Consider the following 12,207-nt stretch of genomic DNA (forward strand, 5'->3'; position numbering starts at 1 on the left):
AGCAGCATGGCTGAACGTGAGAGCGCTCTGCTGCCAGGAGCCTAGCCCAGAAGCGCCTGCCACAGGGTGCCCCGTCTCTGTGAGGTTCAGCCGGTTATGCCGGCCTCTGCTGGCAGAGCCCTGACGGGGGAGGGGCTGGGGCGGCCGGAAAGCCCCCAGAAGAGAATGTGCTGGGTCGTGAAAATGTACCCCAAGTGTGGTCACAGACACAGGGATATACATTTGTCAAAACGCACGGAACTACGCTTACGCCCGCTGCGGTTCGCTGCACGTAAATCATACCTCCAGAAAAGAAATCTGTGAAAAAGGACCCATCGTGCTAAGTCACAAGCTCAGAAAGCCCAGGGCACACGGGACCCGGCGGGAGTCGCATCAGAACCTCCCGGCCCCCAAATCCAGCTCAGACCCTGCTCTCCGTGCCACCGCCCTCCATCCCAGGTGACAGGATGCCTTCCCCCTCCGACTCATAGCCTACGTCACAGCACAGCTACTGGGCTCATAATTCCCCATCCTCGGTGGGCACAGGGGGGCCCCCAGAGACACTCCAGCCTTAATCCCTGGCACCTGTGAGTAGTGACCTTGCGTGGAAAAGGGAGAAGGAAGTTGCAAATCAGCTTACCCTCGCCTGAACGACCCGGGGGGACCCAATCTGACCACACACATCCTAAGGTGGGGAAGAGGTGGGAGAGGGTCGGAGAAATGCGGGGTAAGGGGCCTGGCCCACACTCCGAGGCTGGCCAGAGGGGGCCACAAGCCAAGCATGCTGTGGCCTCCAGAACCTGGAGAAAACAGGGAGGTGCGTTCTCCCCTCGAGCTTCTGGAAAAGGCCGGCGGCCCTGCTGATGCTGGGATTGTGGCCCCGTGAGACCCACCCCAGACTCCTCACCTCTGGACCCACAAGATAATGAAGTTTCGGTGTCTGTGGTAATCTGTCACAGTGCAATTTGCTCCAGCTCCTAAGATCCTTACAGACAACGTGACCCATGTTTAGTCTCGGGCTCAGCCCCGCAAGCGGTCCGGGCCAGGGGGGCTCAGGAAACGTGCCCAGGGTGCCTGTTGCCGGTCCAGGGTCTGGCGCAGTCGTGCGGGAGTCAGGGACCCGCTTCCAAAGTTCTCCAGGCCCTGCGCGCAACCCCCAGGATTGGCTGGAGCCCCAGGGTGTTGAACGGCGGGCTGGGCGTCGGCCTGGGCGGAGAACACGGCTTTATCAAAAGGACACCAACCTGCAGAGCCTTGCGGGAGCAAGGAGCATCCTTCTAGGAACGTCCACCACACCCGACAGCTTCCCCGCGGTCAACGCACACCCACAGCCCCCGGGAAGCCGTTCCAGAGGGACCACCAGCCTGGACACGCTGCACGGCCCCCACCCGCCCTGTGGGCATCTTATCCAGGTGAAGCGGGGCAGCGCTGGCAGGCGGGCAGAGAAGGAGCAGGAGAGGGGAGGACGGCTGGATTCCCCTCCCCGTCAGGAGGGAAGTTAGACCAGGAGGATGGGGGCATTCGGCCTCCTGGAAGGGCAGTCGCGCTCGTAGGCTGTGGTCTTGCCCTTCACAGACCAGAGGGGCTGGGCGGGCCATTTGCAGGACAGGATGCGGGTGGGCTGGGGGCCGTAGGCACTGCCTGGAGGTCCGGCTGGTACCAGGGGCTCGGTGGACGCATCACCACCCCCAGGAAAGCCAGCTCCCCCCCGCCGGCTGGCGGCTGCCCCTCCCAGCCGCCTTCCCCACTGGAGCACCTGGCAGCCTCACCTTCCAAGCTTAAGGTCAGGCTGCCTCCTACCTCAACACCCCTACAATACGGCGAACGTCGCGCTCGAGGCCCCCCCCCCCCCCCCCACCGGTGTTGGAACCCGAGCAGAGACCGAACAGTGGGAAGCTTAGCACAAACAGACGGCCCTCTGAGACCAAAGTTCTTGGAGAGCTGGGTGTCCCCGAGCGGCTGCAAAGCCAGCCACGTGTCGGGGGACCCGGCGGATCGGGAGACACTGCCGCGCTTTCCAGAGCACGTGTCCTCAGAACGCCTCGTTTCCCGGCCGCGCTGGCCCCGGGGCAGGGGCTCCCTGGGGAGCGCGTGGGCTGGGAAGCTGCTCGGGACGGGGGCCACCGGCCCGCACGATGGACGCAGCCAAACCACTGGTCGCAGAGCAAACGCGGCTGCTTCGGACGTGTGTGCGACGTGCCCGGGACTCAGCCAAGGGCCGGCAGAGCACACGCGGCCCCGGCTCCTCGCGGACGACGGCTAATGCTTCGCTCTCCCCAGCAGCCAGCAGATGTGTGCTCAACACCATTTTACACCAGCGATCACCTCTCAACGTTTTACTCAAGTCAATGTTTTGGCAATTGATTTCAACACGGTTTGCAGCAAAGGCTATATCTGGAGTTCTGAGAGACAGGGAAATGATTTTCCGTCACGAGCCCCAACCTCTCCCGAGTGTTTTTCATCGAAACATCAAACTGTGTGGTTCTACGGGGCGGGGCACGTAGGGCCTTTCAGGAAAGGCGAGCTGCCCATTCATGACGTCCGCATGAGAGACAGATATAACCAGGCTGCAGGGCTCACTCAACCCACGAAAGCCCTTTTCCGAAGCTGAAACCAACGATCCAAGTTTTCTGGAACGTGTACTGAACAGCCCCTTAACTAAATGCTTCCGCACTGTCTTGCAACCTATTTCTGGTTTGGACAAAGCCCAGAGGAATTGAATCAACCTCTTTCGATGACACAGAGGAATCCTTGCCGTGAAACTCGGCCTTTCTCTGTAGCCAGGCACCAGCCGGTTCTCAGCGCACGCCCCGCGCGCCCGATGGGTCGCCCGGGGCCCGAGGGGCGGTGAAGGGTGGTGCCCGCCTTACCTGCCTGGCTGTCTTTGGGCCGGCACTGCACCTCCTCTACGCACTCGGCAGGGAACCATCCAACGTGGCCGCGGGCGCTGCCTTCCCAGAAGCCTCCCTCGCCGATGCTCAGCACTAGAGACAAGAGGGGGAAACCGTTAGCGGGTGGGCTCGGGGGCCCGGGACAGAGCCGTGACGGCGCCCTCGGCCAGGTCTACACAGCCGTCCACGAGGGGACCTAGCACAGACTCCCTCGAGAAGATGGTGCTGAGGGTGTGGACACCAGACTGCCCAGGTCTCCTCTCCCCTTAGGCCTGGGGGACCTAATGCAATCTGAGACCACGAGTCCCACGGCTACTTTGTCCCCTCTCTTGGTGTCCCAGTTGAGACGGGAGAAGGGAACTGCAAGCCCCCGCCATCAACGATGTCAGGTGGAAAAAGTGGGGGGACAGGTCACCTCCACAGACAGAAGGAACGATGAGGCCACGTCTGCCCCTTCCGAGCTGGGGGAGGGGGGTCCAAAGGTCCGGGTCTGCCTGATCTTTTTTTTTTTTTAATCTTTTCTTTATTTTTGAGACAGAGAGAGAGAGAGAGAGAGAGAGAGGAGCATGAGCAGGGAAGGGGCAGAGAGAGAGGGAGACACAGAATCTGAAACAGGCTCCAGGCTCCGGGGCATCAGCACAGAGCCCGAGGCAGGCTCGAACTCACAAACTGTGAGATCACGACCTGAGCCCAAGTCGGACGCTTATCCGACCGAGTCACCCAGGCGCCCCTGCCTGATCTTTTAAACCAGTTTTGGGAGGTCTCTGTGCAGCAGAGCTGGCAGAGCAGCGGGGGGCTGTCCCCTGACCCCGTGTTCCGTGCGGCCTCGAGGCGAGGAGCACTGGAGGCGGAGGGCGCCAGCCGGAGCCCCGTGCCTCCGGCGGGCCAGCAGGTCAGGGAAGGGCCTGTTGATCACATGGGTGCAGGCAGGGAGCAGGGCTCGCCGATCCCCTTAGAGAGAAGGGGTGGTGGGCCTGCCCGTGGGGGCACTCTGCACAGTGAAATGCGGACACGAGCAGCTTCAAGCGTTTTGTCGCAGACTGACGCCGGCCCCTCACGCCCCAGGCAGACAGCTGGCCGGGACCCACACCCCAGAGGGGCCCCGCGGATGGAGCACTGCCCGGTGGCACCGGGAGGCCCGGCACCTGCCCCTGTGCTGGCAGCCCGAAGCCACACGCCTAGGTCACACCTTGTCTGCGTGGCACGCAGAAAAGCTTCTCACCCCCAGGCCTGGGCTTCCCGATCTGTCAGAGCAGGACAACGCCCCCAGAGCTCCGCGTGCGACGCAGAGGCTCGTGACCCCGTGCTCCCTGCCCATCCGTCTCCAGACTCCTCACCACAGAGTCAGGGAAGACACGCCACAGTTTCACGGACACTGTGTCATGCCTCTAAGTGTGTTCCTTTTATCCCGAGACCCACGGGAAGGGGCAGAGGCTGACGGAGAAACGGCAGGGTGCGTGGATAGGGGGAGGTGGGGGGCGAGCACTGGCAGGTGGTCCTCTTGGCAGCGGGCAGGTGGAGGGTGCAGGCGGGACGCTGGGTCCCATCTGGAGCATCTGCTGGGTTTCAGGCCTTGTGCATGGCCGGCCCTCTGCCCTTAAGGAGCTGCGAGCGAGTCCTGCAACCGTGTCGGCCGGACCATCGGCCACACGTCTGGGCTTGCGCCCTGGGGACTGTGTCCGCCCACCATCTCAGGGTGCACTTGTCCCCAGGTAGGAGAGGGTGTTCCTTGTAAGCAAGCAGGGAGCTGGGCTGGGCTCACCCATAAACTGCTGATTCAAGTCACTGAAAAGTAGACACTTTGCACCCTGAGAACGGAGTATCCACTCGCCCTCTATAAGCCCATGCGCTCCCGAGGCCACAGCTGAAGCATGGTGGTTGGAGAAGGTTCTGGTCTAGCTGTCCGCTTCCTGGCTGCTATTCCAGGCGGGCCTCTCCCCTCCAGAGACACACGGCCCTGCCTTGTACTTTGGAAAAGAATACTGTCGGTTCTAGATGAGCCGGGCCATTACCGGGCTTGGGAGGGACTGTCACTGAGTGAGTCCCCACCCCCTTCTGCCATGCACCTGCCTGGGTCATCGAGGAAGGATCTACCTGAGTGTCCGGGAGCGAGCCCCTGGGCTGGGACAGCCTGAGTGACAGGGCCCCCCATTCTGCATCAAGCCCCCTGATTAGAATGTCGCTGTAGGCCATCTGAATTTCAAGCCATCCTGGGCTTTCCTTCACAGAGTATCCCAAGGGGCATCACAGCAGGCACACCCCTGTCCCCGGGCACCCACATTAGGGAGAGGTGTGCAAAAGATGCTTTCCCAGGTGCACGGGCTCCGTGGTCCACTGGGAATAGTAAGATCCACCCTCCACAGCTGAGGGTCAGGGAGCCGGGGGCGTATCCACAGGACCCCAGGGCCTTCCCGTCTACTGCTGGGACCCCACCAGCCGCTAGCCGGGCAGCCAGGATGCAGGGGCTGCTCACAAGACCAGGCCACACAGTGTAGCTGGAGGGAAGGGGGCCCAGGCCCAGCATAACGGGCTCCAGGGCAACTGTCAGTGGCCTGCATGGCCCGCCCAGCTGCCTTCAGAACAGAAGTCCTTTGCATTCGCCCTTTGAGGCGCGAGTCTGGGAACTGATCTCTGTTCTCCACGGGAGATGAGTCCGGCTCCCCACACACCCTGCTCTCCTGCAGCGAGGGCTGGGTCCCAGTCTGGGGCGAGGCCCCTGGAAACACAGAGAGGGGCGGATCCCCTCACACCACTGCCCACAGGGCTCCTGCCCAGCGGGGGACCCCTCGGCGGCTTGGGTCCACCCCTCTGCCCCGAGCCGCCTTCCCGCTGCCCCTGGGCTGTGAGGCTCCAACTCTTCCCCGGCCTCCCTTCATCCGGCTGCAGACTTGGGGTCTCCTCGGATTCCGTCTCTCACTGCCGCCCCCACGGCCCCCACTCCCCTGACCCGAGCCCTGTGCCCTGTCTGCCCTTCTGTTTCCCGTCCCGCGTACAAGGAGACACAGTAAATCTGCCTCTCGTCTCTCCAAGACCGGGTCGAGAGCACGAACACGGGTACAGGTGAGCAGAGCTGGAGGTCGGAGCGGACACAGCGGGAGGGGTGGGACCGGCGTGGCTCCCAGTCCAGACCAAGTAGACCTGGGTCCTGGGCCCCTGGTGACCAGATGGGGGAAGACCGGGAGGTCTTTACCGGAGTTACAGCTGCTACGAGGTTCACGTGCAGAAACGCACGTGACGTGCCCAGTGCTGTGTGGAGTAAACAGTAGGTGCTCAGGGATAGGGGTCTCCACCTCCACCTACTCTGTTATCGTCTCCGATGCGTGGAGACAGACGCAAAGCTCCCAGATAGGAAGCGACCTGCCGGTGGTCACCTGCCGGCCCGGGCTGAAGCCCCGCGTGCGTCTGGGGTGCAGAGCGCCATGGAAACACATGGAATCAAAGGAAGGCTGGGGCTTGGGCCGAGGGCTTAGCCGACCTCAGAGTTGGGCCGGCCAGGGAGTCCCGGATGGTGTGTTGGGGGCCACGGGGTAGGTAGGGCGGGGTGCACACAGACACAGTAAGAGCAGGCCATAAGGGGCGGTGCTCTGTCTTCACACCCGGCCGCCAGCCCCCCCGGATTCGCGCATCACCCAACGGTATTCAGGCAAGGGCTCCTGGGCGGGGCAAGTCCCAGGGGCCTGGCCTGCCCAGCTTTCTCAGAAGAGGGCCTGTTCCCAGAGGTGCCCCCACCAGGCTGGGGGAAAGGGGAGGGGCGCGTCCCTGGGGCACCTCCAGGACACCCCCCCTCCCCCGCAGCTGCGGCGCAGGGGATCCGCGAGGGAGCGGCACGGCCGAGGCGGCAGTGTGGACCCCCAGGCACTCAGCAAAATCACTTCTGTCGCCTTCTGTCCGGGGCCCCGTGTGATCGCCATGGCGGAGCCACCAGCCAGCCCGTCTGCAGAAGCCGCGTCCTTGTCACGGGGACAGCGGGAATCGGCTCGCTCCTCGGGGACAAAGTCGACCCTGCAACGCGTTCTGGGGCTAAGATTCAAAGTTGCGGCTTGTGTGAACCTCTACGTTTGTGACTGGAATGTTTATAATTTGAGAGCTGGCAAGAATCCTGCCCCAGACAGGGACGGTGCAGGGACTTCCGCCTACGGGTGTGATGGACAAGGCCCCAGCAGCCACCAGGGAAGGTGGCCGCAAACCCCGGGTTCGGAGGGGAAGGTGCCCGAATGGGTGGGGAGGCACACGGGCCCGGCCTGTGGGAGGGAAGCTGGACCAGAGAGCCCCGCTCCGCGGCCCAGAGCCTGCGAGTCCCAAGGGAAGGAGCCTGAGAGGGGCCGGCAGACCAGACCGCCCCATCCCTGAGCCGTCTGCAGGGGGTCGAGCAGCTCAGCAGGGCTCCAGATCTGAGCAGGCCTGTCACCCAGGCCACCCAGCCAAACGGAAGAAAACTCAGTGAAGTCAGAATCCCCACAACTAAGCCGCCTGATGTCCACAATGCCACAGAAGGGCACCAGACACACCAAGACCTGCTAGGACAAAGCCCGTCCTCACAAGGAGAGGAAACCAAGCAAGGCCAGCCTGAGAAGGCCCGGACGGGGGACTCAAAGACTGGGACTTCCGTGTGCCGACTGGACCACTCCAGTGTCCTAGAACAGTACATGCTCTCGGGGAGCGAGAAACCCCAACAGGGCAAGGGGAGGTCTTGCGTGAAAGGAATCGACAGAAACAACATACGCGGAAACTCTGGAGTTTAAACGTGCAATTTCCAAGGTTAGAAAAAATTCACGAGATGGCCTTAACAGCGAAGGGAACGTTTCAGAGAAAAGAGTTTTGGGAAAAGATCAACAGACGTGATCTAAGGTGAGGAAAAGTGCCGGAAAGAAAATGAACAGAGCTCCGGGGACTTGTACGGGCTACCAGATGGCCAAGTTTACGTGTAGCTGGACGACCAGGCAGGGCCATGAGAGAAGAGGGCTCCACCTGTCACCAGACACTTGCAAAAGCCAGCTGAGGTCAGCCGGATTAGCACAGGGCACAGAAGAGGGCACTGGGTTGTGACCTGGGGGGGCAGGCAGGACTTGGCCCCGGCCGGCCGACCTCTAAGGGGCACACTGTCTGTCACCTGCCACGCATCTTCTGAAGGCCGGTCCTCAGATGACAGGCTGCCAACCTCCTGCTCGTGCCCTCATTATGCCCGTCTTCCTGAAAGACTTACCATACCTCCTCTCCCTGTTCGGAAACCATCGCTGGCTCCCTAGGACCCCGGCCACAAAGTCTAACCCCTTGGCCCGGCATTCATGGAGCCCTTCAATTCTCTTCGACCACATTTCCCAGGATTCTGCTTGGGGAATACTTCCTTCCAACCTGGCGGGCTTCCTTCCCAGGAACACCATCGGCCCCAGGCTGTGGCTCCTGCTGGACCATCTACCTAGACACCCCAAATCCCAACAAGACATGTCCAAATATGCCCTGTGACGGGTCCTCCTCCCACACCGCTTTTTAAAAAAATTTTTAATGTTTATTTTTGAAAGAGAAACAGATCATGAGTAGGGAAGGGGCAGAGAGAGAAGGAGACACAGAATCCGAAGCAGGCTCCAGGCTCCGAGCCGTCAGCACAGAGCCCGACGCGGGGCTCGAACTCAGGGACCGTGAGATCACGACCTGAGCCGAAGTCAGATGCTCAACCGACTGAGCCCCCCCAGGTACCCCCCTCCACGCCGCTTCTTCCTGGGGCCCTCAGGGGTTTTCTAGGTAGAAAGGACCTCTGCCCCCCTCCCTGCACTTTCTGCAATGGAATCTCATTCTAGACGTGTGTGTGCTGCTCCCTAACAGGCATCAGGGATGCCACAGCTATGTCCCCCCAGAATGACTGGCAAGCGTCACTCTGTTCCCCGTTCTGCCTTCCCAGGGCTCTGTATGTGCCCCCAGGCACCTACACCCCAACGTGGGGTCCACTGAGGCCAATGGGGCCCCGGCCTGACCCAGCCCCAGCAGCCGGGTGGACACTGACCTTTGACCCTGTCGCCGCGGTGAAGGGGGATCTCGCCGTCGACCTGGGGGTGGTATGGCTTGACGACGACGAAGAGCCTCCCCGGCACTGCACTGTAGAGCTTCCGCTTGGGCTCTGGGTACTCGAAGGCAGACAGCGTGTCCTTGTTCGCTCCAGGCGGGAAAGCCGGCCTGAGAGGGAGGGGACAGAGGGAGAGGGTCACGGCCTGAGACAGCACACGTCACACTCCAGGCCCGCAGCCCACCCATTCGTCACAAACACCGTGCCCCTCAAGCGGTCACATAGGAGCCCCCGGTTCTAGATGAGGCGAAGACGTGAAAAGGCCCGGGGGCAGCGTTCGTGGTTAAGAGAACGGTAATTCCAGCAATTCGGCTTCTGGGAATAAACCCCAAAGAACTGAAAGCAGGGCCCCAAACACACGTTTGCACGCCCTGTCCACAGCGCCACTGCTCATGACGCTGAAAGATGGAAACGACCGAGCGCCCAGCAAGTACAAACAGATAAATAGTGCGGCCCATCCACACAGCAGACTAACACCCAGCCTCAGAAAGGAAGGGCGTTCCCATGTCTGCTACACCATGGATGACCTTGCGGACGTCACGCTCAGTGAAAGAAGCCAGTCAGAAAAGGCAGGCGACCCTGACGTGATTCCATTGAAAGCAGGTGCCTGGAGTATCAAATCCCTAAGTAGGATGGTGGGCTGGGGGTCAGTGTCTCATGGGGACAGCGTAGACGGTGGGTGCTGTGGCCAGGGGAGGGGCTGGGGGTCTGTGTTCACGGGGACGGAGCCTCCACCTGGGAAGACGGGCAGTTCTGGAGACGGAACGTGGGGACGGCCGTATAACAGCGTGAATGCACTCGGAGCCGCGGAACTGTGCGAACACAGGTGAGATCGCAAACTGTATGTGATGTGCACTTTAACACAATTTTTTAGAAAAATAAAAATAAAGGACTGCAGCGAGGCGGAAATCGGGGCAGACCCTGGTTCTCTGGCATGTTATCAGGTTCGCTGTGCGGGCACCAGCCACTCCAGGTGCGGAAACACCAGCACCTTCCGTGAGAGCTCTCGGGATAACACTCATGGCCGCTCCCAGAAGCCCTGCTCACAAGATGTCTCACAAGAAGGGGGCCCCCTCCTTCCGTGCTGTACGTTATTTCACAAAGAGCGTACGTTTCCAGGTCGACGTCCAGGCCGGATGGTGAGAAACACCCCGCCCGCCCCAACAGGAGGGCTATGCGTGCGCGGGAGGCGCGTTCACAGAGAAACACGCTGAGGGGCTTCTGTCACGACGTCCCCGCACCCCCGTGATGGGTGGCCAAAGCCGGCCACTTCTGGGCAGCGGAAAGAGAGCACGCCCACCCTCGTTCTTATGGGTGACAACACGAGGTGTCCTTGAGCCGTCTTCCCGGGACGGGGTCTTTAGGAAGAGCATACACACAAGGTCGAAGCTGGGCAGGGATTTCTAACTGGGGAGCCACACCTGAGTCTCAGGAGGGGCCGACGCGTGTCACAAATTCACGTCCCCAGCGGTGGGGCCCCACTCAACTATGGATACCGTGGCCCCTGAGCCCGCGGATGGGGCCTCGAGGTTTCTACCAGGAGGACGTTCGCACGGGCAGGGGTGGGGGGCTGCTGTGAAACAGGCTTGCAAGTAGAATTTCAGAAGCTGACGGGATCGCTCATGCTGGGGGGGTTAATGTGAACCCTCCATGTTTCTTTGCGCGGTCCTTACCCATACCTGCACCCCTGACAAATGGCACACGCTTTGCTTCGTGCTCGTAGAAGTTCACCGAGCAGGGCAGCACTACGTCCTGGGCCCGCGACTCATTCACCGTCGTGACTGAGCGTGGGCTGGGGGGGGCCGTGTGTCCCCAGGGATGTGATTTCTCCCACGGAGCCTTCGTTGACCAAGTTCAAGCCACAGATGGAGGTCACCGAATCCTGGGGGCGCAGGTGCCCCTGTGAACTTGGGTACCACCAGGTGCCCCTGCCCAGTGGGCTCACATCACCTCCTCAGTTACCCTCTCACTGCCTGGCCAGCTACAGATCAATGTGTCTGCACAAGAAAATCCACCTTGGGGTTCCTCTCAAAGACCCAGACGTTCCTTCTGACGGATGTCATTGATCCCCAGTTATGCCAGGAGCCCTGAGAGGAGTGACTTCTGCAAAAGACATGTTGTGGGCACCCCCCCCCCCCCCGCACACACACATTTTGGTCCAAGGTAACAGCTTGGCAAGGCAGAGGACTCACAGAGAGGAGGGACAACCTGGGTCACCTGGCAGTCATATGAAAGAATTCTGGAAAGCCAGAATAGTTGGGCCATGTTCCCACCTGAGAGGACCCCGCCAGCCTTCTGTGGCACCTGCATGAGCTCAGGGTACGATTCATTAATTCAGTCCGCCTCATCTCAGCCAGACTCAGGGCGGCTTGGCCCAAGAGACCAAGGGCTCAGAGGAGAGTAGGGGCATGAGGGGGTCTCCTCTCTGGCTTCTGGGCGCAAAAGGTGAGTCCTGGAAAACAAGGGACCCAATTGTGCTTCAATAGGGAATGTGGCCCCTGGGGCCACTCACCTGCACCAGACGGGTTCAGAAGAGGCTTGGGGTAGGCAGAGAGGGGTGGGCTTGGGGAGAGGATCACACACCAGGGCCCCCAGACCTCTGTAAACTGTGGCTGAATTGCCCTCGACACACCTGCCCTGTGTGCACTGAGGGATGGCAGGGGTGGGACCCAGGGCTGGGGCGGCAGGAGGGTAACGGAGAAGAGGCCGCTCCAGACCCCGTCACCGCACGTCGAGGGCAGCCATGGTCTGCTCTCGGCCCCGGCCGCCCTGAGGAGGGCGCCCCAGGCAGCGCTCCTTGTCGACACGCTCCAGCTGTCCCGGATTCTTCCGAGGACGCGGGCCCCCACCCTCGGCCCCCTCCCTCCCCAGATCGGTTCCTGCCTGGGCGGCATTTGAAGGCCTGCCGGGACCCAGTGAGAGACGCCACATCTCCTGCGGGGTCCGGGGGAACCCAGGTGGGGCATCTGTTCCCCGTGAGCCCCACGTCCGGTCAAGCGTGCCTGGTCTGTTCACATCCCTCTGGGCTACGCGCTCCAGGCGCCCGCGAGGTCCACTTACTACGTTACTACGCGGTGCCTGGCCTCCCTGAACGGCAGCTCCCAGCGTCCGCGTCTTTGGCACAAGCCAGGGTGGGTGCGAGAGGGGACTCCGGCGGGGTCTCTGACGGGCCCTCCTCCCGGACCCAGAGAGGCCTCCGGGCTCCCCTCCCCCAGCCCCGTGTCCTCTGGGCGGGTCTGCGCTGTCTTGCCGTGCAGCAGGAGGGCGGCTGTCCCTAGG

At 61.8% G+C, this 12,207-nt stretch overlaps 1 protein-coding gene across 14 annotated transcripts in view; it reads right to left on the reverse strand.

The window, feature by feature from the left end:
- Positions 1-12,207, reverse strand: part of SHANK2 (SH3 and multiple ankyrin repeat domains 2) — a 469,884-nt gene that overhangs the window by 252,815 nt on the left and 204,862 nt on the right. For all 14 annotated transcript variants that reach the window (XM_040465727.1, XM_040465726.1, XM_040465725.1 and 11 more), the window contains 2 exons: positions 8,869-9,038; positions 2,850-2,963 (listed from right to left, as the gene is read on the reverse strand). In XM_040465727.1, coding sequence (XP_040321661.1) covers positions 2,850-2,963; positions 8,869-9,038 — 284 coding nt within the window. The remainder of the gene's footprint in view (positions 1-2,849; positions 2,964-8,868; positions 9,039-12,207) is intronic.

Source organism: Herpailurus yagouaroundi, unplaced genomic scaffold (genome assembly GCF_014898765.1).
Source record: "Herpailurus yagouaroundi ecotype Mexico unplaced genomic scaffold, PumYag 569, whole genome shotgun sequence".
In the NCBI taxonomy this organism is placed as follows: Eukaryota; Metazoa; Chordata; class Mammalia; order Carnivora; family Felidae; genus Herpailurus; species Herpailurus yagouaroundi.